Here is a 27,248-nt window from a genome sequence, read left to right on the forward strand (position 1 = left end):
ACTGAGGGGAAAATTGTTTTTGGTCAATCCTTATAAATCATGAATAACGAAATGTATCCTGTGCAACATCAAGACAAAGTTAGGTCTCACTTGTTTCCTGAACTGGCAGCAGTGATGTGTCAGTTGATTCCTTAAATATTGAAAGAACAGCAAAATAGTCAGACTATAGTCAGACTATAGCCTCCATTTACAAAAGTGTTAGTTAATGTGAAGAAATATATATATTTACCTGTCTCACCTCTGTAAATGAGGGGTTCATTTAGGTTGTAACACACACACACAAAGAACAATTGTCAGTATATAACCCAGTTGAAAAAAGGGTTTGGTTTAATAGTTATTTTGGTATAGTTGTACTATATTGCAATACTGTTGAAATGTGTTGAAATATCCTTGGAAATACGTCTTAAGATATTATACTTGAAAAAAAAGTGTATTTACCTGTTGTACTGGCTGCTCAATCAGGAGTGGGGGGGGGGGGTCGAGGGGAGAGATGGGAGTGAAGGGAGACCTTTAGTTCATAGCTTGTGAAAGAAGGTTTAAAAACATAACACATCTTTTATTGAAACTGTCTTGTGGTTCACAAGTTTAATGGATTATTGATCGAATGTTTAAGCTATAAGTGTGAGACTGGTTTATGTAATTTAAACTTTGGCAAAAGTGTACTGTACTGCAAGCCATTCTCCTCCTCTGCAGCTGGGACAATTTGGTTTTATTAAATCACCTCCAAACCTATTGTTTAACCCTTGTGTTATCTTCGGGACATTCTGACCCATCAGTCATTGTGACCCAGCGTCATATTGCGACAACTTTACCGCATACAAAAACAAAGTGAAGCATTTTCTTTTAACCGTTGGGCTGTCTCAGACCCCCCACATTGTAAAGGTTAAAAGAAAATTATTATTTTTTGTTTTTGTATTGGGTAAAATTGGGTAAACACAACGATGGTTTGTGATGAACCTTAATAAGGGTTTCTTGGAGTATTGAGCTCTCTCGCCTCGTCTTCACCTGTGCACAGAACACTCTGGCACATCGCCATTCTCCTGAACAGTGCTAATATAACAAGCTAATATAAAGTACATCATACTGTAGTTAAACTAATATAAGGCCCTGCTCTCAACAGCCATGGGGTAAAAGAGGCTACATGAGTGTATTTTCAGTGTGTAAAACAGGCTTGTCTGTCTTAAGTTTACTATCTGCATAAATCTCCATTCATAACTTTCTAAACTATTTTTGAAAAGAAGATCCCAAGTCATTTTATGACAGGTGACTTTTTAGCCTGATCTAGAAAAATACCATGCAGGTCAAGTTATCAACAACATTCTTACCTGTGTTCATTGTTTTTTTACGTACACACTTCCAATAAACAAGAAAGGCCATGGTTCCAACAATGGGAATGCATGTAGCAATGACTATAAGAATGACTCCAACTCCAGACGTTGCTGTTTCACAAGTAGTATCCGACGAATGGTTACCAGGACTGCCTTGGACCTTGTCCAATGATTCACACCTGCATAGAGTAATGAGTAATAACATTTAGTTTTGGTCTGGTGATACAATGTTAATGGCAGTACATGTGCATCTTACTTTGTGTGTGGTTGGCAGGATGTCAACGATCCATTGGAAAATGTATCACCAGTGCAGTCTGAGCATTCAGTGTCTTTAGAGGATGTTGCTGCATAAACACAGATGGAGAAACCTCATTTAGTACACATGTATATATTGGACTACAGTGAGAAAAGATAGACGAGCTATAGAAAAATGTGTCATGATTATTCCCATAGAGGTACAGTGGACTATGAGGCAAACCTTGCTGACTGATGTATTGTCCAGGTTTACATCTGCTGTGTTCCTGGGCAAATGCACAACCTTGGTATGTTGGTAATTTGCAAAAGTATCCCTCAAGTGGTTGACACACAGCATCGGATATGGATGTGCAACCTTGCTTTACCTTCAAACCTGAAACTGTGACAAAACACGACTATTATCATCTGCAAGAGCTCATCTCAGCAACATGAGAACTGGTAAAGGCAGTTACCTGGATCACAGTTTGTACATGGAAAGCAGGTTGTGTGTCCATTGGGCTGGTCGAGAAAAGTTGAGCCAGTACAAGGAATGCAGGAAGTGCTTGTGAATTCAGTACAATGTTTATGAACTCTGTTTCCTGGGGAGCATAAGATCATGGTGTTACTTTTATATAATCATTCATCCTATAAGTCATATCATATAGAGAAGTGGTCCTCACCTGGTGCACACATGGGACAGCACTCTTTCCCTATCTGGTACTCTGCTCGACCACATGCTATACAGAGTCCAATGTACAGAGAGAGTAACAGGATCTGTAAATATTGGAGAAGACAGATCACTATTATGTATATACATAGCACTGATGTTATAACTTGTATTGTTACATAAAGAACTAGATGGAAACAGAAATAAGTTTAGTAGGCCTATATTTTTTGTTGGATAAATAGTTAAAATACGGGTAAAACTAAATGTATTGTGCACTGACTGAAAGTGCAAACCAGAGCCGAGAACACCGCAGAGAGGGTGCAATTTCTGGGGAAATTGTAGGGTGTGCTTGCTTGCGTCGGTTGGACAGGGGTCCGTTTTTTAATGACATTTTTACAACTGATATTTCTGTATTTTATATAAAAATGCATACTTATTATTTATAAAGATTACATAGATTTAAAAGCATTTTTGCTGCTCATTTACAACTGAAAATACGAGTGAAGTGTAGAATGAAATGGATGACTTCTCATTTCCCTTGCAAGAGGCAGCCTCATCGTTGTATCAAAACGAATAAATTTGGCAGACCGGTGTACAAATTGACCTAATCTCTGACTTAAACGTCCTTTAAGTTTTTCCCTTCTCGTGATATTTTCATGCATTTAGCCTACTCATTGCATTCATTCATTAATAAAGAACCCCCTTTGAAGATTATTCTACAACGTTACCCGGCAGTAGAAGATGGAATCGCGATTCAAACAGTACCATCTGCTAACTGAAAATATGCCCCCCAAAACGTAAATAAGCTTGACATTTATTTAGTGGAAAATCGCTCATTCATAAAAAGCTCACTGGTAGCGATCATTGTAAGGTAACAACGCAAAATGCGATATAGCCCTGTGTGGAGAAGCTGCCCCGGTAAATTCTACTACTACGGTACAGTACTAGACTACTGCTGTGTTCGTCTTGGTAGCGATTGCGTTGGTTGAATTCGATTAAACGTTCCGTTGTACGGTTTAGGCTGAAATTAATTATTTTCATGAACAGATTGACAAAGTTTAGGCTGTGGCAATGAAGTTCAGGTTAGTAGTTAGATAGACTTTTGATTTAACCCTCGTGCTGCCTTCGGGTCACATGACCCAAAGGTTCATAACGAACCATCGTTGTGTTTACCCAATTTTACCCAATACAAAAACAAATAAAAATAATTTTATTTTAACCTTCGCAATGTGGGGGGTCTGAGACAGCCCAACGGTTAAAAGAAAATGCTTCACTTTGTTTTTGTATGCGGTAAAGTTGTCGCAATACGACGGTGGGTCACAATGACTGATGGGTCAGAACGACCCGAAGATAACACAAGGGTTAAGTAAGGGGAGTGCCGAACATGTTCTGTCGCCGTCTGACTTCCTAAACAGCTGTGTATGTTAGATGTTTTTGTCGTATGTCTCGCGTAGGCTACAGCGTTGCAGTGATACACTGGATTGAAACCACAGGTAATGATAATTTCACCCACAAATCGTTTACTTGTAATCTAATGTCATAATAAATCCTACAACGAAAATGTATATGTGAGGAATGTTTATTTTAACGATTGAAAACAGATACATCATAGACCACTGTAGTATGTGTTGCCCGGGCAACAGAGGCTAATGTCATGATGCTAATATTTCAGTGAAATAGTAGACTACCGTTTCCGAAAGTAGATGTGGGCTTACTTCCTTAATAATATCAGCTAATATTGTACATTACACATCACAATTGTGTGTCATATCACAAAGTAAAATGAGTAAATAGTTATCACCCTGGCCTCTTTGCTTGTGGCGTTCCTGCAGCTTCCTTGCAGTAAAGCTATAGTTAGCCTAGCTATCCCCCAAGTTAACAGATGCGAAACGAATGTTCTGCTACAGGTAGTCACGCGTGTTTTCGTGACGTTAGTGACGTAGTCACGTTAGTAACGTCAGTGACTGTGGCTAGCAAATTAGCCACCGTTAGCTTCACTTTTCGCCACAAAAACTTAACTTAAGCCCAAACCATGCAACGGAACGTAAATTCCAATAGAAGCAACGCAATCGCTACCAAGACGAACCTTTTGACACCGCCGTTGTGTATGTAGGCCAAATATTGACTGAGTTTTAAGGGGGCGAAAATAAACAATAAATAAATAAATATATATGTGAGAGAACAAAGGTTGTGCTCTCGCCGAAGGCTTGAGCACACCCAAAAAACACAACATTTGCAGAAACGCTGCATTTCAAGTTCACACCAAATCGTTCTCCAGACCACTAGGGGCAGTGCAAAGTGGAATTAGTTGGGTTCTCACCAGGGTCACGAGTTGACTGTAGCAAGATGGCTGCCATGTGCGGACGTTCGACTCCATTGTCCGGCAACGCAGACGAGACATCTACCTATCTATCTATGGCTCTGACATTCTGGTTCTGCTTCGGATGCCATCAAGCGGGATCTCTGGTCGTAGTCAGTCCTTCACTAACCAATCAGAATTCGTTAGCAGAATGCTAGCGTGTTATGGGCAACGACGACTTACCCTGTAAGAAATCGAATGGACATAAGTACTCGTTCATTCAACTTTAGACCTGTAATCCATGTTGAACATGCAAAAACTACAATCAAATCTGAGATGCATGGACGCCAAAAATACCCCGAAATGTTCTTGATCCACCCCTTTTATCGAGGATGCACCAAATACCAAATCTCACTCCAAGGTTTTTGGAAAAGTTGGCAGCCCTGAATTTAGACCTAGGCCTACCTGAAAGTGAAAGTGGTTTTCCATTTATTCAAAAACGTCGAAATCTCATAAAAAATGTCACATTAACTCCAAGTTTCTATCTATTAACACCTTAAACAGGGGGTCAGCGTAAAAGCGTCTGCTAAATGTAAATGTAATGTAAACATAAAACAGAAACAATAATGAAACTGTTTCGTACAACAAACGGCCTAATTTTGTATCGGGAAGTAGGACATATTTTCGTGTGTCTGTGTCATGATTGTCGACGTTAAAGGTCAACATGAAGACGAACAATCATTCAAAGCGTTGAACAACGAGATTGGTAATAACATGACACGTTACCGAGTCTGCAAACGCAACTTCAACGAGATGTTCGTCGTCTTTATTTTGTAGTTTTTTTTTCTTCGAGTCAGTAGTCTACTATGGAAGCGGGAGACGTTGCGCCTATTTTTACTCTATGGGAGGAGCTGGAAAAGTAGAAACTGGAATGCATTATATGATTATGAAACGTGCAAAGCTCAAACAAGAAAGGACTTGACAGGACAAAGACATTTAAATAATCAAGTTAGGTGAAATCTTTATCAAAGAAATAGAACAAAGTCACTGTGCTAATTTAAGTCTGGATTATACCGAATAGTTTAATTGTTAATTTAATTTAAGTTTCATATGTTTGAATGTCCACACATAACGTTTTCTCTGCATCATCATTCCTCCAAGGGCAACCAGGAGCAGTAATCAGCCATAATGACCTGGGGCAATATCGAACAGAAGTCCAAGTGCCCCCTGAAAGTAATTGCTTCAACTGGAATTGTTTTCACAACATTAAACTGTACCCTCATTCTTGATTAAGTATGTTGGACGTTCCAACCAGATTCCTGGAGAGTATGGGTCTACTCTATAGACCAAACTTGTTACCTATAAATTAGACAGGTGTTTGTTGAAATATCTCTGCATGGTGAATCTAAGGGAAATAAATGTACGTTAGAATTGACAATCTTAATGATTTAATTCAACATAAATGTCCAACTCCTACAGTAAAGTTTCCACAATGGTGTAAACACTTTGAAAAAGACTTGTCAGTGTAGTGTTTTCACCTTGTGTATACAGGCATGTCTTCTTTATTTATACTTTTATGAGAGTGACTAGTTATCAAAATGTCTTACCTGTGTTCCTACGTCATTTATTTTGTACTTAACAAGAAAGACAAGTGCAATGACTGCAAACAATACGGCAACAATGACTGCAACAATGCCTGCAACATTGCCTCCAAGTTCCACAGAATTAGTTGGTACACAAGTATCAGAAGAAGTGTTAACTGGACTGAGTTGTAACTTGCCCAATGATTCGCATCTGCAAAAATTAGTATTAACAATACAAATCAAAAAGGGGATGGGACTTTTTGCCATCAGAATGATCCAGGAAGGTAGGTAACATACCTTGACATTTTGTAGGTAAAATACTATATAGGAGTACGTACAGTATATCTGTGAATGGTTGGCAGGCTGTCACTGATCCATTGGAAAAAGTATCACCAGGGCAGTCTGAGCATTTAGTGTCTGTGGATGACGTTCCTGCAGTAACAAAAGTCAAGACACTTAATTTTGTATACACATTCATTCAAGTTCATATTAATTAATTAATTCACATAGCGGTACAGGGGACTATAAGGCAAACCTTCCTGACGGATGTATTGTCCCGGTTTACATCTGCTGTGTTCCTTAGCAAATGTACAACCTTGGTTGGTTGTGTTGTGGGAAATTGATTATGGGACAGCAAGGCAAACCAGGAAAGGTTACACCAGGTCAGGTTCTGGGGCCTAAAATGGCTGACTTCTAACTGCGTAGTTAAGAAACCCTGCGCAGTTGATAAACTCCACTCCAAACTGGTTTTCCCCAGAATGTGAGAAAGTATGGTGAGGGAAGTGGTTTGGCAAAACTAAGTATGAGAAAGGAAATTGTCTTAAGGGACTACAGTCATTCCAATAGTGATAGGTTGTTGCTGATCAAGGCCCGAATTAGGAGTGATAGAGAGGGAAGGAAAGTCCTGTTATGATGAACTCCAAGGACATTGGCCTGGGACATTGGAGGGGGAGTAAGTAAAAGATGGGGTTTCAGCTGTGGAGAAGTTCATCAACAACCTTACCAGCCAAAACAAAGCACGCAAGGTGGAGTGAGAGGAAGTAAGGTTAAGGGAAAAGCTAGAACTTTCAGAGAATGGTGCCGTCATTATATTATACAGGGCGGGGGATTATTCTCATTTAGCCTATAAAACATGAGTGTTGGGGCATCAGGAGTGGTCTTTTCCTGTATGTGTTTGTGAATGCACATCTGCCTTGCCGAAATAAACCATCGAGCTGCTGTTGAAAGATATTTTGCATTCGACTACTTTTTTCTACTACCTTCTATGGACGTCTGTTTTCTACAACAGTTGGTAATTTGAGGAAATGTCCTTCAAGTGCTTCACACAGCATCTGATGTAGACTCTGCTCTGCTTTACATTCAAACCTGAAACTGTGAGAAAACATGACTATCATCATCTGCAAGAGCTCATCTCAACTACATGACAACTGGTAAAGGCAGTTGGATCACAGTTTATACATGGAAAGCAAGTTGAGCGATCATTAGGCTGGTCAAGGAATGTAGAGCCAGTACAAGGAATGCAATAAGTGTTTCTGTATTTAGTGCAATATTCATGGTCCGGTATCCTGGGGAAGACATGGTAATTATGTTATTGTACTTGTAATGTATTGATATGTAATCATTCACCTTACAAGTCATGTCATACAAAGAGTTGTGTGAAAGAATGTTTAGCACATTCTTGTGTGTGTGTGATAAAACTACTGGGTTTATAAGTATAAACTATTAGAAAACCAGCTGACTGGATAGAGAGTTTAACACACACCTCAGCTTAAAAAATGACCAGTTCAGACACACAGCCAAACTAGCCCACTCTCTTTGGGATATGAAAGTCAGAGAACAGAATATACAGTACAAAAGAGAAAAAAAAGCCAACAGGTGTCCGTTATTCAATCAGGCAATACTGCATCATAGACCTGTGACTGTCATCAGAACACAATTGGCTACTGTAGGAACAGAATAAATAGTGCTGTTTAAGCTCGTGAACTGTGCGTCACTGCTCCGCCATGTGTCAATCACAGCCAGGCGGCCGTGTCCATCTGACCATCCTACTGGGGCACGGGGACAAGCCAGGAGATGGATCAGACCTGGACATGACCTGGCCTGAGAGGTGCTCTCGTGAGGAACATGTACCAAACACGATCACCTCGCTCTGACTCTGTCACACACACATCCTTCTAAGTGCTCAAATTTCCTTGGGGATCATTGTATCGAATTTCCTCGATTTTAAGCGATTTAATTGTCACTAATTTAGTAAAATGTAATTGTACTGCTGTGTCAGCAGTAACACTAGCAGGTACTTACTGTGGCAGGTACTTCCTGTGGCAGGTACTTCCTGACGGCATTCTGACCTCTTCAGAACCCAGAAGCAGCGGTTCTGAGTGTCTGCAGATACGTTGTCCCCTTGTGTCCCTCCTGCAGCCACGGGCCTGTCCCCACGCCAAACGCACGCCAGTAGACCGCTGACCCCCTCCAGCTAGCGGCTCGTCTGATTGACGTGTGACGTTACGTCCCAGGAACCTGGCCTACCTGACACCCTGGACCCCCTCCTGGGCCCCCCTGCCCCCGACACATCTCATCCCTCTGCCTCCCACTCTCCAGATCAGCTTTCATAGTCGTGTAAATACCTTAAGCCATGGCTAATTAGAAAAACAGACTACGTACGACTGTAGACTCTGTTTTAATTGATCTCTAGACACCCACACACATCCCGCCACTACACGACAAAATCAAGTCACCGGAATTATCCAGACTTTATGGAAAAACTGATGGAAATGATGTCGTCTCTGAGTGTTGAGCATCCTCCCTCCCTTCCTCTCCCTCCCCTCCTCCTCTCCTTCTCCTTTCCTCCTCCCTGATGGTGGTGAGTCATGGTGGGTATTTAACCAAGTGAGATCAGCCCTGTTAGATTCCTGTCTCTCTCCCTCGTCTAAGCCTCGCCATGTGCTGCCTGGTGAATACAGGCAGGCCGGCAGGTGGTCAACTTAATATAAGTCTAATGTGAACACACAATGAGAAGTAAAACAAAACGTTCGATATTGCCCCAGGTCATTATGGCTGATTACTGCTCCTGGTTGCCCTTGGAGGAATGATGATGCAGAGAAAACGTTATGTGTGGACATTCAAACATATGAAACTTAAATTAAATTAACAATTAAACTATTCGGTATAATCCAGACTGAAATTAGCACAGTGACTTTGTTCTATTTCTTTGATAAAGATTTCACCTAACTTGATTATTTAAATGTCTTTGTCCTGTCAAGTCCTTTCTTGTTTGAGCTTTGCACGTTTCATAATCATATAATGCATTCCAGTTTCTACTTTTCCAGCTCCTCCCATAGAGTAAAAATAGGCGCAACGTCTCCCGCTTCCATAGTAGACTACTGACTCGAAGAAAAAAAAACTACAAAATAAAGACGACGAACATCTCGTTGAAGTTGCGTTTGCAGACTCGGTAACGTGTCATGTTATTACCAATCTCGTTGTTCAACGCTTTGAATGATTGTTCGTCTTCATGTTGACCTTTAACGTCGACAATCATGACACAGACACACGAAAATATGTCCTACTTCCCGATACAAAATTAGGCCGTTTGTTGTACGAAACAGTTTCATTATTGTTTCTGTTTTATGTTTACATTACATTTACATTTAGCAGACGCTTTTACGCTGACCCCCTGTTTAAGGTGTTAATAGATAGAAACTTGGAGTTAATGTGACATTTTTTATGAGATTTCGACGTTTTTGAATAAATGGAAAACCACTTTCACTTTCAGGTAGGCCTAGGTCTAAATTCAGGGCTGCCAACTTTTCCAAAAACCTTGGAGTGAGATTTGGTATTTGGTGCATCCTCGATAAAAGGGGTGGATCAAGAACATTTCGGGGTATTTTTGGCGTCCATGCATCTCAGATTTGATTGTAGTTTTTGCATGTTCAACATGGATTACAGGTCTAAAGTTGAATGAACGAGTACTTATGTCCATTCGATTTCTTACAGGGTAAGTCGTCGTTGCCCATAACACGCTAGCATTCTGCTAACGAATTCTGATTGGTTAGTGAAGGACTGACTACGACCAGAGATCCCGCTTGATGGCATCCGAAGCAGAACCAGAATGTCAGAGCCATAGATAGATAGGTAGATGTCTCGTCTGCGTTGCCGGACAATGGAGTCGAACGTCCGCACATGGCAGCCATCTTGCTACAGTCAACTCGTGACCCTGGTGAGAACCCAACTAATTCCACTTTGCACTGCCCCTAGTGGTCTGGAGAACGATTTGGTGTGAACTTGAAATGCAGCGTTTCTGCAAATGTTGTGTTTTTTGGGTGTGCTCAAGCCTTCGGCGAGAGCACAACCTTTGTTCTCTCACATATATATTTATTTATTTATTGTTTATTTTCGCCCCCTTAAAACTCAGTCAATATTTGGCCTACATACACAACGGCGGTGTCAAAAGGTTCGTCTTGGTAGCGATTGCGTTGCTTCTATTGGAATTTACGTTCAAATTTACAAATTTATTCGTTTTGATACAACGATGAGGCTGTCAACTGTCGTATCCTTTAAAAAACACGACTGATTTAATCATCTCATATAATCCACGAGAAGATTTAATCGAGTCGAGGAAACTGATTTCCTGATTTACAGTTATGTAGAATTCGTAGTGGTTTGTTGCATGTGATTATATTACTTAAGTTATTTAAGTGAAGCAATTTAATGTACTTTTATTGAATATGAATCAGCTTGGTGTGTGTGAATGTGTGTGTGTGTTAGCTCTGACCCTGGCCTCTCCGTACGAGGGGTCCTTAGGCCACAGCCAGAGCCGGCCCTAGGGTTTTGGGGGCCCTAAAAAAAAAATAGTAGGGGGCCCTTTGATTGGAGATTTTTATTAATTTTTACAAATGTTTTTTTTGGGGGGGGGTGATTGGCTGTGTGGTTATTGGCTGTGTGGTGATTGGCTGGCTGTGTGGTGATTGGCTGTGTGGTGATTGGCTGTGTGGTGATTGGCTGGCTGTGTGGTGATTGGCTATGTGGTGATTGGCTGTGTGGTGTGAGTTATCACCTCTCAGACTTCACACCGGACACTAGAAATGATTTGTGTACTTGCAAAAAAAGGTTTTGTGTCTCCGTAGAAGAAAAAGATTTGTGTACTTATACAAAAAAGGAGCCTTGAGCCTTGTTGCCCAGGGCACAGAAAATTGTTAATCCGGCCCTGGTTAGATTGGGAAGTATATTTCTTACTTCGCAATGTTAAAAGCCTATATTTTGGGTCTTGTTTATTGCAGTAAGCTTGCTGTAGACCTACAACATCAACAACAAACTAGGCTACATCCAACTCCTACTTTTTAAATGAAATGTCAAAGTTAACGAATCATTGGAAACAACACTTTCATTTTAAGGTAAGGTCTGGTTTACACTTTCAGTCAGTGCACAATACATTTAGTCTTACCATGATATTCACTATTTATCCAACAAAAATATAGGGTGAATTATGGTAATCTGGGCACTTTCTTTTCATGCATTTTCTCATGGGAGCTTCCTGATTGACAATTGCCCTGCACATTTGTGACACCATACCAATCAAGTTTTGCACATAACATCAATGCTAACCCTTGAGTAAAAATTCTGTGGACTAGACATTGTCATAGTAGGAAAAAAAAACACACTGGAGCTTAGGTGTCCCACATTACGAAGAAGAATACAGGATATTGCAAAGAAGTGCTGTCTGACCAGGGCTCACAACATCAACAAGGACATCTCCCACCCGCACCATGGACTGTTCCACTCACTGCTGAACTCTGGAAAGACGTTCCGCAGGTTTTGATGCAGAACAGACATTTTCTACAACAGCTTTATCCCACAAGCCATACGACTGCTGAACTTAAAATAATAATTCCTCCATCCCCCCTCACACACCCTTACAGGACTGCTACACTGAACTTTGTAATATAACATAATTAGTTAGCATTTTTATACATACGTTTTAATAGCATTTTTATACATAGCTTAATATATATAACTGGCTGTAATATGTAATATATATTTTAGACATAGGTTTTTATACATAGTGTATATACCCATTTATTTATGTAAGCACATCACTGCACTATCCTGAGCCTATTGAAACTAAATTTCGTTCTTTCTTAATGTAAAGTGAAATTGAATGACAATAAAGGTGACTGAACTGAACTGATTACCCAATGTCCCAGATTACCAGAATTCACCCAACTAAATTTATATCTGTTCTTTATGTAACAATACAAGTTATAACATCAGTGCTATGTATATACATAGTATAGTCACCTATCTTCTCCAATATTTGTAGATCCTGGTACTCTCTTTACACATTGGACTCTGTATGGAAACTGCATGTGGACGAGCAGAGTACCAGATAGGGAAAGAGTGCTGTCGCATGTGTGCACCTGGTGAGGACCACTTCTCTATATGATATGACTTATAGGATGAATGATAATATAAAAGTAACACCATGATCTTATGCCCCCCAGGAAACAGAGTTCATAAAGATTGTACTGAATTCACAAGCACTTCCTGCATTCCTTGTACTGGCTCTACTTTTCTCAACCAGCCCAATGAACGCTCAAGCTGCTTTCCATGTACAAACTGTGATCCAGGTAACTGCCTCTACCAGTTCTCATGTAGCTGAGATGAGCTTTGGCAGATGTAGTGGTCATGTGTTTTCTCAGTTTCAGGTTTGAAGGTAAAGCAAGGCTGCACATCCATATCCGATGCTGTGTGTCAACCACTTGAGGGATACTTTTGCAAATTACCAACATACCAAGGTTGTGCATTTGCCCAGGAACACAGCAGATGTAAACCTGGACAATACATCAGTCAGCAAGGTTTGCCTCATAGTCCCATGTACCTCTAGGAATAATCATGACACATTTTTCTATAGCTTTTCTGACTGTAGTCCAATATCTACATGTGTATACTAAATGAGGTTTCTCCAACTGTGTTTATGCAGCAACATCCTCTAAAGACACTGAATGCTCAGACTGCACTGGTGATACTTTTTCCAATGGATCGTTGACATCCTGCCAACCACACACAAAGTAAGATGCACATGTACTGCTATTAACATTGTATCACCTGCAAAATGTGAAACTCAGACCAAAATTAAATGTTATTACTCATTACTCTATGCAGGTGTGAATCATTGGACAAGGTCCAAGTCATTCCTGGTGACCATTCGTCTGATACTGCTTGTGAAACAGCAACGTCTGGAGTTGGAGTCATTCTTATAGTCATTGCTACATGCATTCCCATTGTTGGAACCATGGCCTTTCTTGTTTATTGGAAGTGTGTACGTAAAAAAACAATGAACACAGGTAAGAATGTTGTTGATAACTTGACCTGCATGGTATTTTTCTAGATCAGGCTAAAAAGTCACCTGTCATAAAATGACTTGGGATCTTCTTTTCAAAAATAGTTTAGAAAGTTATGAATGGAGATTTATGCAGATAGTAAACCTAAGACAGACAAGCCTGTTTTACACACTGAAAATACACTCATGTAGCCTCTTTTACCCCATGGCTGTTGAGAGCAGGGCCTTATATTAGTTTAACTACAGTATGATGTACTTTATATTAGCTTGTTATATTAGCACTGTTCAGGAGAATGGCGATGTGCCAGAGTGTTCTGTGCACAGGTGAAGACGAGGCGAGAGAGCTCAATACTCCAAGAAACCCTTATTAAGGTTCATCACAAACCATCGTTGTGTTTACCCAATTTTACCCAATACAAAAACAAAAAATAATAATTTTCTTTTAACCTTTACAATGTGGGGGGTCTGAGACAGCCCAACGGTTAAAAGAAAATGCTTCACTTTGTTTTTGTATGCGGTAAAGTTGTCGCAATATGACGGTGGGTCACAATGAATTGCTACATGCAATGCCATTGTTGGAACCATGGCCTTTCTTGTTTATTGGAAGTGTGAACGTAAAAAAACAATGAACACAGGTAAGAATGTTGTTGATAACTTGACCTGCATGGTATTTTTCTAGATCAGGCTAAAAAGTCACTCATAAAATGACTATGGATCTTTTTTTCAAAAATAGTTTAGAAAGTTATGAACAGGGAGATTTATGCACATAGTTACACTTACATTTAGTCATTTAGCAGACGCTCTTATCCAGAGCGACTTACAGTAAGTACAGGGACATTCCCCCCGAAGCAAGTAGGGTAAAGTGCCTTGCCCAAGGACACAACGTCATTTGACACAGCCGGGAATCGAAGTTGACCAGTGACCTTCTGATTACTAGCCTGATCCTCTAACCGCTCAGCCACCTGACTCCATAGTTAACCTAAGACCGAAAAACAGCCTGGGACATTGAAACACAGACCGCCCCCCCCCCCCCCCCTCCCTGACAATTTCACAGTTTCAAGTGTTATAGGCTGTATATGTGCGCGGGGGGAGGGGGCGGGGTGGCGGTTACAAACATGAAGAAAAAAAACGAGGGGGTACGTAGATGGAGATCGAATGTCTGAAGGGGTATGGGACTGTACCCCTGTAAGTTTGGGAACCACTGAACTAGGCTATGTGAGGCTCACATCACCATTAGCCTACCTCTTGCACTATGGAAAAATAAGCAGCATCTAATGTATGTTGTATGCTTTTTTCTGGGTTGCACTGACAATTGTTCTTTTGTGTGTGTTTGTTACAACCAAAATGAATCCCTCATTTACAGAAAACAGACAGGTAAATATATATTTCTTCCCATTAACCAACACTTTTGTAAATGGAGGCTATAGTCTGACTATTTTACCGTTCTTTCAATATTTAAGGAATCAAAGGAATCACTGATGCTGCCAGTTCCGGAAACAAGTGATTGCTAACTTTGTCCAGATGATGCATGATACATTTAGTTATTCATGAATTATATGGACTGACCAAAAACAATTTTACCCTCAGTTTCACTCCTCATGGATATGTCACCAAACAACTCTGACTAATTGGTGGTTCACAATTAAATTCAAATACTAGACCCGAACTCTCCAGGATTCTGTTTGGACCCTCCACCATAAGACATGAAAAGATATAAGAGGAACAATGCGGATTCCGTCCTGGCCATGGAACTGTGGACCAACTCTTTACCCTTGCAGAGTTTCTTGCATCATGTGTGTGTATTGTGTGTACAGAAACCCAAGTCTGCTCGCTTGGCCATGATGGTACTATGCACTGGAGTTCGTAGTAAAGGAAATAGATACATTTAGTTTAGTTATTTAGAAGCAATTTGGTTTTACAACCAACATGGCCAGCTTAACAGTGCAGACTGGTGGCATAACATTGAATCAGTGTAATTTATGTAAATGAGTTGTATGTGTAGCATTACACAATGCTCAAGTATGCCTGATGTATCTGTGTGTCTTACCCATAATTTGTATATAAAGTCTTACCCTTAAATCAAAGAGTATAGAAGAACAATTTAAGTTATTTGCTTAAATGTTCTGTTTACAATGTACCTGTCATTTTTTTCCTGTTTTGGCTCTACCTCTTCGGCATGTGCCTGTGTGGGAAAGGTAGTTGTATTTTGAGCTCCTCGGAATCTTCATCTTAAGTCTTTAAAATCATTTTTATATGTATGTTTTTCTATTATTCTAAGTAAGTCACATTATCATAATGGTATGGTTGATAATTTTATTTTTTGCCTGTACCGTCGGATAAGTGTAGGCCTACCTCCCTCCAAATAACTAACACCAAATAAACTACGACATTATAATCATGTCTTAATTTACAGTTTGCTTAGATCCGACCAAAATGAGAAACTCAGTCATGTTGAGAAGGAGATATGAAATTGCATTTATCGTCCAAGTAATTGTGCTGAAAGACATGCTACTGGGTTAACTTAAAATATTAAGAATTGCAAGCGACTGTCTATGAAAATAATCTATGAATCTAGTATGGAAGCAGGGGGTCAGTCACAGAAAGCAAAATATAATTTAGCAAGATCCTGCATGACACCTACACAGCCAAAATGGCTTGGCAGAAACTGGAAACTTTACATATTTATGGTAAATCACTTTATTACTCAAACTAAAATGCAATTGACCAAACATTGAGACATTGCACAAATAAAATACATGAGGTAAACCCATAAATGTTTATTCTACCCAGTTACTTTGTTGTAACACCGACATGTGATTGACGGTTCCCAAAAGTGTATAAAAATGCTCAACCAAACAATTTCATCATGTTCACGATCTGGTCTTCTATGTCTTTGAGACCTTGACATTTTGGTCAAACCAACGTCAACAAGATGTTCGTCCTCTTCATTTTCTAGCAGTAATTACTGAGCGGAGCAGAATTTTTTTTTTCGAGTTAGTCTACTTCGGAAATTAGAATAAAGTTTTATGGGAGGAGGTGGTGTTAAACAAGTACAGCTTGGAAAGTGCCAAGACAATGAAAATTGCCGTTCTTCTTGAACTTGCAAAAGAAACGGACTGTACATGCACATGGGTAAATATGATATGTAGACTGGAACGTTCATCATCTTTACTTGAAAATGACAACCAACTATCTGGATAAGAGCGTCTGCTAAATGAATAAATGTAACTATAACTAGTTTAAGTGTTAACGCAGTGAAAGGCCAACTTTAAACACACACACCAGGGGCAGGGGCTACATATTTGTTCAATGTTTATTCTACCCAGTTACCTTGTGGTTAACACAGGCATGTGATTGTCATTTCCCAACAGTATGTGAAAATGCTGAACCACACAACTACATCACATGGTGTTCATAATCTTGTCTTCTGTGTCTTTTTGACCTTGAACTTTTTGTCAACCCATACTGAATTCTAAATTTTGCATCTGAATTTTCCCTTGGAGATAGTCATGCTTCCTCTTCAGCATTTTATTAGCATTATACATACTGTAATACATGACTTGTTTGATTCTTTCTCTGTGGTCTATCAGGTTATGATGCCTTCTGGGCTCTCTCTTCCACATACAGCTGCATCTGGACAAACAAGAGTAATACATTCAAACATGATTATCCAGACAGAAGCCAGCTGAAGAACAGCTATACATTCTGTGTGTATTCCTTATTCTGCAGCATGTACTGTATTTTGAGGCTGACCTTTACGATGTCAGAGGTCATGGTCTTCAGGGGTATGAGTCTGGGCTCCTGCATGTGGACCTCCTGTTCATCAGCAACTATCCATGGGAAATCCTGCCCAGCGAAGATGATACAGTAATATTGACTACTGTCTAACTTTTAACTACTGTAGACCAAATCAATTCACCAAATCGATTTAAACCAGTGAATTGCAATCAGCTGACCTTGATGACCTGTACCTTCTCCATGTTGCGTGTGGCAGCCTCTCTTGTATGAACTAATACTGTAAACGTACAACCTGTCACATACAGAATACAGAGAAATCAACAATTTTGCAGTTAACCGTTTTGTTTAACAGTCCACTTTGTTTGCAAAGAGGACAAAATGGGAAATACCTCAGTGTCTCCTACACACAAATGAACATGTTTTGTTTCATTTAAATTTGAATTCCTTTACTGGACTTTGCCTCTGTATCATACCTGGTGGGTTGTTATCCAAAACGGCATCACAAACGCTAATCTTCAGGATAACTGCTCTCAGTAGCTGTTCCACATGTGACAACAATGTTTCAGAGCTGTAAAACCAAAAGACATTAAGTTGACATTTCTGACAGTTGAATTTATAGAATATATTGAATTTACAGATAAATGCACAGGTTCAATTTAAAACCATGGGAAGTTTTTCACTCACAGTTTGAACAAACGTACAATTTTAAAAGTAATTCATCCATAGTGCCTTGTAGTTTAACACAGCACCTGAAAGTTTAAATGATGGCCTGTTAACCTTATTGACAGCAGAGGAGGCTGCGAAATCTCAAAGACAAATCTTTCTACTGGGTGATGCTCTTTGTCCATGATAACTACCACCACCTTCTCAGCATCATTCTGCAGAAAGAAGGCAGAAGAGAAAATTTAATATTTACTCTTGGTCAGTTCACATGACAGTGAAGTTGATGATGATGGAATTCATTGCTAGATGCATATTCTTCTTCTTAATCACCTTCTCAATTAGAGGCTTAACACAGTGGAGGGTATCCTGGATGTATCGGTTGAGCTCTGGGTGGCATGACATCTAGAAAATGATTTAACAATGACAGATGTGGTTTTATACATTTTGAAATACATCACTGTTACATCTCCAGTGTTCATCTTACCTGTACTGGCACATTGTATTTTTTCCTCTTCTGGAATATTCCAGAGGGGTACACCTCTCGAACATAGAGGATGAGGTGAATAGCCACTTCCAAAAATTCACACAAAATGTCTGCGACCACTGCAAGAAAAAAACAAAACATGTTTTAAAAGGCAGCAGATTATTTTAAAACGATTGGCTTGAAAACTACTTCCCCTTATTGCAAAAATACAACACATTTCCTACAGTTGTTTGGTTTGTTAACAAGCGGTAGTACTACTGTACTGCACTTGTTGAGGTCTCAAACACAGTTGGACACCGATATAAACTGACAGTCAGAAAAGGTGGTAAAGTAACTATCTGTGCCTTTTTGCACCTACCTTGGCCAAAGTTCAGGTCTTGCCTAGTGAGTGTTGTCATTTCCTATTAAAAGAATGGTCAGCTAGCTCTACCTACTAGCTACTAGCTAGGCTAACTACTACAAATCAACAGTCGTGTTTAGCTGGCTAAAACTGACAGCGCATTACAAGCAGACAGTTAGTTAGTCCTTTTAGCTAGTAGACCATAAACCAGCTAATATTTCAACTGAAAAACTACAGCGATAGACATTCTTCACATAATTTGCAATCAGTTTGTTTGTTCATCCTCCCTTCTTGTGGTTGTCGCTTTGAGATGACGTTAAATGCTCCGCTGCAGGGAGTCGATTTTCTTAACGAAAATATTCCATTGCAAAACTTGTCTTGATTGCAATGACGTTATGTTTAGCACATTTTATTTTACATGTGATGTAATGAGATGAAATTTCAAATAAATGTACCCCTCAGCCTTTACGTCTGATCAACCAATGCCAATTTGTGCTGAATTTCTTGGCTAGGAAATCATGTAGATGTTGTTAACAAAATGTGTTTACTATGTGTATTGTATTTAATTCATATTGCTTATATTTTTTGTAGTTCCTACAAAAACGACATATTAATGAACACAGTATTATCACTGGAAGGTGGATACCTGCAATAATAGGTCCAATGAATGTATGAGGTAGACTGTCCTTATTGAACCCTTGAACTATGCTCAAGGTCTTTTATATTGAGCAAGACCCATTCTGTCTTTAAGAGTCTTAAGTTCATGTGTGTTTGTTGCTGAACTATCTTATAAACGCAGGTAAGAAGCAATTCTGTGAATGTTGTTTTAAATACTTTTTTGTTGAACATTGATCCATCTTGATCTTTCCAAGTGTAGCCTATGCTTGATGGAGTGAGTTGTATTTTGCAGTTAAAAATCCTGAGAGAAGAGCAAATTCTGACATGGATTCTGACGGTGCTAGTGTGCAGTACAATCGCTGGAACGAAGACAACATTAACCTCAATGTGGCAGCATCACCGTCTGGTATGATGGGGTGAGTGACACTTGTGAGAGAGTCACAATGTAGAAAGTTGAACAGGTATTTTACTGAAGGCTGATTGGAAAGTTGATTGTGTTCTGCAACACTGTCATCAGATCTGTGGAAGATTTAGTTAACTTACTAGATAAATAATAATTGTATCGTTACTGTCCCATCCTTGGTCTCAATAACAGTGTTTTATTATGCTCTTCTAAAGGGTCTTCTACAGAGTGTGTACTGGCACTGTGGGAATAGCTGTGAAGGTGGCAGGAGCTTTGGCAGCACTGGTATCTGTTTACATGATTGGATACGTCACAGGATACTATGTTCACAGATGTTGAGGGACTTGCAAGAGTGCTTCCATGCTCAGATTAATGTGGATACCATCTGTTGATTTTGATTGATCATTACAATGACCAAACAATGCTATGAATCAGGAACTCCAATACAGTATACAGTAGATCTTACATGAGTCAGAAAATTAGGTAATTAAATCATAATTGCAGTCTGTATGAATACCACTAACTGTCATTTTATTTACTGTATTTTATAAGAGAACACTGGGAACAATACAAATATACTGGGTTGAGTCCCTGTGATATCCTCAGTGGACTGAAATAAACCAATAGTCTTAACAGAAGTTGTCAGAAACCCTTTACTTACCATGTAAATTCACCTATTTTTAATAAACAGATTACATTCCTATCCCAATCATAAAAATGCTCGGTAAAGTCTTGAGGAATGGCTCATCAATTTGACATCATTTTATTGGTAGATACCCAAGGCAGTCAATGTAGTTTTTTTAAAATGTATTTTTTTACTTCATAAGTCTCCATCATATACTATCTTTATGGTGGCAATGTCCTGTTCCTCTACATAACTCATACAATTTATTTGATCACTGCTGGAAAAGAGAGTTGAATTAACTGTTAAAACCCACTCTGATATTTTCTGAAAAGTGTAATATTCCTCCTCATTGGGACAAAGTAATATTCGACTCGTCTTGTTACCTTTGTCTTCAGAGCACTGAGATTCCGTTTCAATGGCAGATTCATCGGATGGAAAACCTCTTTGTTGCTTTGTTTCACAGAAAGTAGCGTCATGTGTGTTACGGTCCGAGATCACACCGCTGTCAATGGCACTAGGGTTACTAACATCATTCCTCCATTGCCATTCTAAAGAGTCAAGCGGCACGGAGCCAGAAGTCCCTTTTGTGCAATCAAGTCTGTAACGACCGTCCGAATCCTGTGCGTACTCTTTTGCTTGTATCATTGTAAGACTACTACTAATCAAGCTACCTTTGTCAGACAATGGATATCCCGGTCCACGTCGGGAAACCAGCTTTCGACATTTTTTATTTGCACTACTCAGAGTTGAGGTTGATATCAAGTAAGCGCCACTATCATTTTGGATCGTTGGTCCTCCTCTGCGTAATTGCGCATTGGCGCACTTTAAATTTCCAGGTATTCTTGATCCATTGATAGGCGGTAAAATTATATTCTGAGAGATAGCAACTGTGTTAGCTCGTCTTGTTTTTTTCGGAATCGTGAAATGCCGGGAACTATTGGTCAATTCAACAGGATTGGCTATTACTTTTGCCGCAGGTCGTAAGTTAGTTGCTTTAGCACTCTCTGTGCATGAAGCGCTTAACCAACGCTCTGTATCAATCCTTTGCACATTTAGTGCCACGCACTGCGTTACGTTTTCCCACTTCAACTTTCTATCTCTGTTTGCCTCAGTCAACTTCTGCTTCTCTTGGCGGACTCTATAAGTACTTTTCATAGTTCAACTGCGTTGCTGCTTCTAATGAAAACTTGCTCGTGGAGTAATCCGTCTCTGATGCATTAGAAGCTCGACTCAAATCCTGCAGACTATTCTTTTATACCACACCCATCAAGACACCTCCCTCCTACACAAACTCTGCAGACCCTTCTCAGACATTTGAGATGTAACAGTAGCCTATCTGAGAGTTCCAGTTAACCTGAGTGTGAATACCCAAAAGTCTGAGACTAGTTGAACATTTAATAGAGGAATTGAAGACTGAGAAAGCCACGCATTCTGTGACACCACAAGAAGCTCTTTAGAACATTTGTGAAATCATGCTGGGATCACATGGGTCATCAAGTTTGGCACAAACTTGTGGAGTCCATGCATGGATCATTAAAGCAAAAAAAGGGGGACATACAAAGTACCAATAGAACTAAGATAGATAGGATCATACTAAGATATTTGGAAAGTCATGCCAATTTGGGGACTCATCTTTTCACTCAGATTGTGAAAATTATATTATCATTTGTAATTAAATATATGAAGGTGATTCTAAACAAATGCTAAATAGAAGTAACTTGACTAGAGGTCTCAGGCTTTTGGACCCTACTGTATATTGCTGAAGACAATGTTCAGTCTAAAATAAATACATCTCATTTTATCTGTGCCATTTTATTTCTCTTTAAACAGACATCCATGTTTTTGTAATTGATGTGAATGAAAGTTATAATACTTATTTATGTTAATAATTCAAAATGTTGTAGTGAACTCATTAACAGTGCCTGTTCTTATGGAAATACAAAAAAAGTATACAAAACATAGTATTTTGAGTATATTTTTAAATTATTCCATCATGTATGTCTAGTACATGCACTGCCCCCAAAATAAACAGACAACTGATTTAGTGTGATGTTTGGTGAGTGGTTCAATTAAACAGCTGGTTGGTGCACTACCAGATGACTTTCAGGTTGTCGACATCTGTAGAGAGGTCAGTTTTGGAGGGGTAAACAACCTTGAGGTTTCCGTCAGGGTCCACGGTGCGAACCTGTTGGATGGTAAGCTCGCTTGAGGTCATCCCATCAGAGGCAGAGTCTGGGGCTGCGTCACACTCCCCTTCTGACCCAGCTTCCTCCCTGTGCTCTGAGGTAAACTTGTTCAACTCCGCCATTTTCTAGGAGAAGCAGAGAATAACTTATTAAAACATACTAGCCATTATTCTTTAAATTGTGGAGGGATACACATGGATAGGTTGTTTTGAGATCCACTTTCAAGACTGTCACACTCACGTTTCTTGACAAGCTAAAATATTCAGCGGTGGATATGTGATCGGTCAGTGAGATTGTGGTTATATAGGACAAGCAGCCCCGAGCAGGAAGCACCATGTTAGTGCTGTGAATCTAACCCCAAGTTTTACCTTTCAAGTCACGTTTCACTTTAGGACCTTCTTAATGTAACTTCAATTTCAGCTACAATTCAACAGCAGTTACAATGGAAATGAGTTAAGAAGACGCAGCTGTTACATGTCCAATTTTGAGAAAATTGGACATTAACAGATGTTCTTTGAAATTTGTTTTGAGGTAAAAATGACCACAATACTTCACCTCTAAAATTCCCTAAAACCTGATTTTATTTTCCGTGACCACTGTTTTAATCCAAAAGACAACCCAAATCTCTCTGAATGAGAAGGTCTGCCAAGTTATGTTCAATAAGGTCGCTGTTACATTGTGCGCTGTGAGTTTTCGATAGTGACATTGTACACCACTGGGGGCCAGTCACCTTGGGACAATGAGCTCACTTGTTCCACTGAGTGACCAGAGGCAACAGGCTTCACATGTCAAAGGAGCATGACACCCTGAGAGCATAGCTGCTCACATGCTTATGAATGTAATGTGAATACATGAGGACCAAGTGTTTTGTTTCTCAAAGCTACATATACACTGATGATGGAAATGTGATTTAGAAATATGCTCTGTTTTAACTGATCCTTCTTGAAAAAATAAAAACATTAAAAACAACAACATGGTGTTAGTTACAGCACACGCCAGATAACTCGAACAGAGTAAGAGCAGGTCTTACCATAATGAGAGCATCCATGATGTCTTTACAGGTCTGCAGGCTGGTAGAACTGGTCACCTCTAAAAACAGCTCTTTAGTCGTCTTCCTGATCTGAAATAAAATTACAAAAGTCCATGCTGGTAATAAATGACAGTGAAAGAACACAATTATTCTCTTAACAGAACAGAGTTTTTGCACAGTTGTGTTTTGGTAATAGTCAAATATCAGTGTTTCCCCTACCATTATATTAGGGGGGCACCCCGCCCCCCCCCCCCCCCCCCCCCCCCCCGCTGGAAGGTCTTTAAAAAATATATATATAATGCCAGATCACAAAACAAGTCATTTAAGGTGACCTTTCCTATAAAACAGGTCTATACCTTGCTCTTTTATTAAACAAACTAAATGGCCTTATGTTATTTATCTTATTTACACAACAACATGTCATTTCTGTCCCCCCCCCCCCTCCCCAAAGCTGTAAACCTGGGGGAAACACTGAAATATACTGTACGTTTTTAGAGGAAAAGTCAGTTATTTAAAAGGAAGTATGTTCATAGCTATGGAAGGATGATCCAGTGTGTCTAGTGAAGGTTTCACACTGCTGTGGGTATGCCAAGTTTCAGATGTTTTGGGAGCACAAACAAAAGAAAAAACATCTTGCATAGCTAGATACGGAAGCCACCTGCATCGCTGAGTGTTACCTGAGTGTTGAGTATTGACCTGTGAAAAAGGTATCAGATTAGATTAAGATCTCCGTCTCTCCCTCACACATGCACACTACCTTGGTTTTTTCGCTGTTGGTGATTGGTGGGAATGAGATCACATGACCTTCGGCGTCTACCAGACAGGGGTAGAGTTCTTTCCCATCAAGAAGCTGCAAGTACCTAAGGAATACAATATAACTGTATAACTGGCAGAGCACAATTAGGGCATACATGTTCTCACCCCAAGATAACAGTAAAGGTAGTTACAAAGCTACAGCCAACTCCAGTCCGATAACACCATGTCAGTACAAGTCAACATATCCTTCATGATACATTGTACAAGTGGTTTGACAAGAAATTACATTTAAGGTTTGTCTACTTTTTAACTGGCAGGAGTAAGAGTTCAACTTAAAGCAGGCACACACACAATCAATGGAAACATGTATTTGTCAACCCTTGTTGTTTCTGTTTGGTTAAAGTGGTTTTATCTTTCTCAAAGTAAAACTGCAACAAGGAACTATGCAGTCTCTACACTGTCACATCATTCTCAATTTAAATTCTTGCCCTGCACCCTGTTTGCAAAGATCATAGAGAAAACAAGACAAATGTAGATATGTAGATTTCAACAGGAAATATACAGTGTACCACAAGTTGAGGTAAAACTGAAACCATTTGTAAACATTCAACTACAAAATTAGGCCTGTCAGTCTCCTGGCGCCCTCGTGTGTCAAACATGAAACAAACTCAACAACCAAACACACTGAACAAAGTGAATACTTGATTGAACAATAACTCAACTGTGCAAGAAACCACACCCAAGATGCTTAATAAATGGAAAGCAAAACAATGGAAATGTTTTGGGAATTACTGATTCAAAAATCCCAAAAGGCACACATACTTTCCTAACAATCGACATCATATGTGTATTTTTTCTACAAAAATGCAAACATCTGCTATCCTGAGTTATATAGACAAAAAGCATGTGGTGGTTACTCACTTGTGGAGGCCAGAAACATTCTGCCTCTTCTTCTGTTTCCTCTGGTCGTCTGCCTCCAGCTGCAGCTGCTTCATCAGGTCCACAGAAGTCATCTCCTTACGACTTAGAGGGATGATCTTACCCACACACACGCACACACACACGATTCAACAACAAAATATTGTATTGAAAAATATTTTGAGAAATACAAATGCAATGAAAAGCCATGCTGTTGAAAAGATTCAACTTTACATTAACTTCTTGTCTTAATGTTGCAGTAAAAATGTGTGGGTGAATGTCATGAATAGTTGGATTACTTTAAAGACATTTCCCACACAATCTAAAATGCTATTAATAAGTCTGTCACCTCAAAAAGTTTGAATCATATTCAACATGTAGCCACTTATCCTTCAATACTTATTTGTATTCATTATTTGTATGAATTACTGAAGTACTGTATGAAGTAAGTTGGGTATTCTATTGGCTAACTTTTCTGATACCTTTAACTGGGCAGGTGGTCTGGCATCATAGACAAGAGGTCCCTTGAGTAACTGCACGTCATGAGTCGCAATGGTTGCGGTGGTCCTTTTGCCACATATGTCATCATGTAGTTTGGTCTGTAAAAAAAACAGATTAGGGACAGGTATTTAATGAGGTGTCCTTTTGCAACTTTTGCTGTGTTGCAACTTTGAGTTGAGAACAGTGAAGCAAAACAGGAAGCTACATTTATGTTACCTCACCTGAGCAACTAGAAACCTCTTGAGGGCATTCCCTGACTTCAAGTTCATTCCTTTGACCACACAGCACACCAAGTACGGCCGCACATCTTTCACCTCAGATGTCACTGTCACTGTTAGTGCTGTGGGGCTTTCAGAAACATGAAGAATCTTCACCACCATCTGGTTCAACTCATCCACCTCCTCTTCCTCTACATTCTTTTTCTTCTTGTGCTGCTTTTTCTTCTTGTCAGCTACCCGGCCACTCTCTGCCTTATCACCCTCTTCCTGCTGCTTGCCTTTTCCTTTCCCTCTTCCTCCGGCTCTCAGATAATCCAGAATAGACTTGGTCTGACAACCGTTGACCATCTTTTCCAGACGCTTGTCTTTCAGTTTATTACCTTTGAAGTTGATCTCCTTCAGTTTGGAGCAGTCTCCGAGGTCCGCAGGGATCTCAATTAGCTTATTGTTGGAGAGGTCTAAAACCTAAGGACAGATAGATCAAACACATTTAAAATATATTACTGGAGCTATGACGTATTTGTTAATACTATGTAGGCTACAAATAATATAAATATAATTTTAAACATCCAAGTTCAACTTGATATCTGGCCATGGCCTAGTGCAGTATGCTTTCGGGATACCTTCAGTGCAGAGAGCTTGTGAACGTCTCCGCAGAGCTCCTCAATACTGTTATCAGAGGCGATGATCGAGCTGAGGAGATCCAGTCGATCTGTGTAGAAGTCTGCTGGGAATCGAGTGATCTCATTCTTGGAGATATTGATGGTGGAGAGTTTCGTGCAGCGACACAGTCCATCTGGCAGTGATGTGAGGTTGTTGCAACTCACGTTGAGTGTATTTAGATCGCTAAGGTGTGTTATTTCATCAGGCAGAACTTTCAGGTTATTGACAGACACGTCAAGGACTTTCAATGACTTCAAATTTCCAATTGTTTTAGGAATGAATGAAAGCTTATTTCTACAGAGAATCAAGCTTTGGAGGTTTGTCAAATTTTTGATGTCTTCATGAATCTCTGTCAGACTCGGGCATTGGATAATTTCGAGATAATTTAGGAGTGTGAGAGAATAGATTCTGGAACTCAGACCCCCATTTGATGATATTTTCTCATCTACAATTGAACCTTGCAATACAAGCTCACGTCTCTTCTCATTTGCTGCTTTCTCTATTTCAGCCCAATTATCCTGGTCGTCCATGCTGCAACACCAGACCCGGAAAGAAAGAAGAAAGAGAAGAAGTCATGCTGAAGCAATAATTCAGCGCAACAAATACGCAGCTCAAAAGACTTACAACGCCAACGTGCGCACATATTGCGCAGTGTCTA

General features: G+C 39.7%; 5 protein-coding genes across 15 annotated transcripts; 2 read left to right on the forward strand and 3 right to left on the reverse strand.

The window, feature by feature from the left end:
- Positions 1–346: 346 nt before the first annotated feature.
- On the reverse strand, positions 347–5,425 carry LOC134019134 (tumor necrosis factor receptor superfamily member 14-like). Of its 5 annotated transcripts, none has more exons than XM_062459694.1 (9): positions 5,315–5,420; positions 4,886–4,993; positions 4,550–4,772; positions 2,243–2,336; positions 2,036–2,161; positions 1,807–1,962; positions 1,585–1,672; positions 1,326–1,507; positions 347–450 (listed from the first exon to the last, which is right to left on the reverse strand). In XM_062459694.1, the coding sequence occupies exons 3-9, from the start codon at positions 4,628–4,630 to the stop codon at positions 404–406; spliced, it is 774 nt and encodes a 257-aa protein (XP_062315678.1). In that variant the 5' UTR covers positions 4,631–4,772; positions 4,886–4,993; positions 5,315–5,420; the 3' UTR covers positions 347–403. The 5 variants fall into 5 exon arrangements, with proteins under 5 accessions (XP_062315678.1, XP_062315679.1, XP_062315680.1 ...); XM_062459695.1 differs by having other exon boundaries at positions 4,886–4,989; positions 5,315–5,332; XM_062459696.1 differs by lacking the exon at positions 4,886–4,993 and having other exon boundaries at positions 5,315–5,425.
- A 4,026-nt stretch (positions 5,426–9,451) lies between these two features.
- Positions 9,452–15,218, forward strand: LOC134019135 (tumor necrosis factor receptor superfamily member 14-like). 7 transcript variants are annotated; one of them, XM_062459706.1, is made up of 11 exons: positions 9,457–9,562; positions 9,884–9,991; positions 10,105–10,327; positions 11,388–11,501; positions 12,428–12,527; positions 12,609–12,734; positions 12,807–12,962; positions 13,088–13,175; positions 13,270–13,451; positions 14,811–14,821; positions 14,908–15,218. In XM_062459706.1, exons 4-11 carry the CDS (start codon positions 11,457–11,459, stop codon positions 14,956–14,958), a joined length of 759 nt encoding a protein of 252 aa, XP_062315690.1. In that variant the 5' UTR covers positions 9,457–9,562; positions 9,884–9,991; positions 10,105–10,327; positions 11,388–11,456; the 3' UTR covers positions 14,959–15,218. The 7 variants fall into 7 exon arrangements, with proteins under 7 accessions (XP_062315687.1, XP_062315690.1, XP_062315689.1 ...); XM_062459705.1 differs by lacking the exon at positions 14,811–14,821 and having other exon boundaries at positions 13,270–13,462; XM_062459700.1 differs by having other exon boundaries at positions 14,811–15,218.
- Positions 15,219–16,128: 910 nt separating this feature from the next.
- mad2l2 (mitotic arrest deficient 2 like 2) lies at positions 16,129–18,993 on the reverse strand. Its single transcript, XM_062459707.1, has 9 exons — positions 18,691–18,993; positions 18,333–18,451; positions 18,179–18,250; positions 17,963–18,063; positions 17,659–17,753; positions 17,404–17,477; positions 17,201–17,293; positions 16,890–17,080; positions 16,129–16,347 (listed from the first exon to the last, which is right to left on the reverse strand). The coding sequence occupies exons 1-8, from the start codon at positions 18,728–18,730 to the stop codon at positions 17,039–17,041; spliced, it is 636 nt and encodes a 211-aa protein (XP_062315691.1). The 5' UTR covers positions 18,731–18,993; the 3' UTR covers positions 16,129–16,347; positions 16,890–17,038.
- A 180-nt stretch (positions 18,994–19,173) lies between these two features.
- Positions 19,174–20,262, forward strand: smim1 (small integral membrane protein 1). The gene is made up of 2 exons (XM_062459708.1): positions 19,174–19,706; positions 19,909–20,262. The coding sequence occupies exons 1-2, from the start codon at positions 19,615–19,617 to the stop codon at positions 20,030–20,032; spliced, it is 216 nt and encodes a 71-aa protein (XP_062315692.1). The 5' UTR covers positions 19,174–19,614; the 3' UTR covers positions 20,033–20,262.
- A 2,018-nt stretch (positions 20,263–22,280) lies between these two features.
- Positions 22,281–27,156, reverse strand: lrrc47 (leucine rich repeat containing 47). The gene is made up of 7 exons (XM_062459709.1): positions 26,551–27,156; positions 25,931–26,392; positions 25,691–25,807; positions 25,212–25,327; positions 24,292–24,394; positions 23,535–23,624; positions 22,281–22,629 (listed from the first exon to the last, which is right to left on the reverse strand). The coding sequence occupies exons 1-7, from the start codon at positions 27,118–27,120 to the stop codon at positions 22,408–22,410; spliced, it is 1,680 nt and encodes a 559-aa protein (XP_062315693.1). The 5' UTR covers positions 27,121–27,156; the 3' UTR covers positions 22,281–22,407.
- Positions 27,157–27,248: the final 92 nt, after the last annotated feature.

Source organism: Osmerus eperlanus, chromosome 4, assembly GCF_963692335.1.
Source record: "Osmerus eperlanus chromosome 4, fOsmEpe2.1, whole genome shotgun sequence".
Classification (NCBI taxonomy): domain Eukaryota; kingdom Metazoa; phylum Chordata; class Actinopteri; order Osmeriformes; family Osmeridae; genus Osmerus; species Osmerus eperlanus.

Excerpts from the sequence above, each read along its gene's own strand:
- lrrc47 (XM_062459709.1), bottom strand. The coding sequence starts at position 27,120 with ATGGACGACCAGGATAATTGGGCTGAAATAGAGAAAGCAGCAAATGAG. Across the intron at positions 25,808-25,930 it reads AGAGGTTTCTAGTTGCTCAG|ACCAAACTACATGATGACAT; the intron begins GTGAGGTAACAT and ends TTTTTTTTACAG. Across the intron at positions 23,625-24,291 it reads CCAACAGCGAAAAAACCAAG|ATCAGGAAGACGACTAAAGA; the intron begins GTAGTGTGCATG and ends ATTTTATTTCAG.
- LOC134019134 (XM_062459696.1), bottom strand. The coding sequence starts at position 4,630 with ATGTCTCGTCTGCGTTGCCGGACAATGGAGTCGAACGTCCGCACATGG. Across the intron at positions 2,162-2,242 it reads CTGTCCCATGTGTGCACCAG|GAAACAGAGTTCATAAACAT; the intron begins GTGAGGACCACT and ends TATGCTCCCCAG. Across the intron at positions 1,963-2,035 it reads ATGTACAAACTGTGATCCAG|TTTCAGGTTTGAAGGTAAAG; the intron begins GTAACTGCCTTT and ends GTTTTGTCACAG.
- mad2l2 (XM_062459707.1), bottom strand. The coding sequence starts at position 18,730 with ATGACAACACTCACTAGGCAAGACCTGAACTTTGGCCAAG. Across the intron at positions 17,478-17,658 it reads TTTGGATAACAACCCACCAG|GTTGTACGTTTACAGTATTA; the intron begins GTATGATACAGA and ends TGTATGTGACAG. Across the intron at positions 17,081-17,200 it reads TGACCTCTGACATCGTAAAG|ATGCAGCTGTATGTGGAAGA; the intron begins GTCAGCCTCAAA and ends TTGTTTGTCCAG.
- smim1 (XM_062459708.1), top strand. The coding sequence starts at position 19,615 with ATGGATTCTGACGGTGCTAGTGTGCAGTACAATCGCTGGAACGAAGAC. Across the intron at positions 19,707-19,908 it reads TCACCGTCTGGTATGATGGG|GGTCTTCTACAGAGTGTGTA; the intron begins GTGAGTGACACT and ends GCTCTTCTAAAG.
- LOC134019135 (XM_062459703.1), top strand. The coding sequence starts at position 11,457 with ATGTCAAAGTTAACGAATCATTGGAAACAACACTTTCATTTTAAG. Across the intron at positions 11,502-12,427 it reads AACAACACTTTCATTTTAAG|ATCCTGGTACTCTCTTTACA; the intron begins GTAAGGTCTGGT and ends CAATATTTGTAG. Across the intron at positions 13,452-14,810 it reads TAAAAAAACAATGAACACAG|AAAACAGACAGGTAAATATA; the intron begins GTAAGAATGTTG and ends CCTCATTTACAG.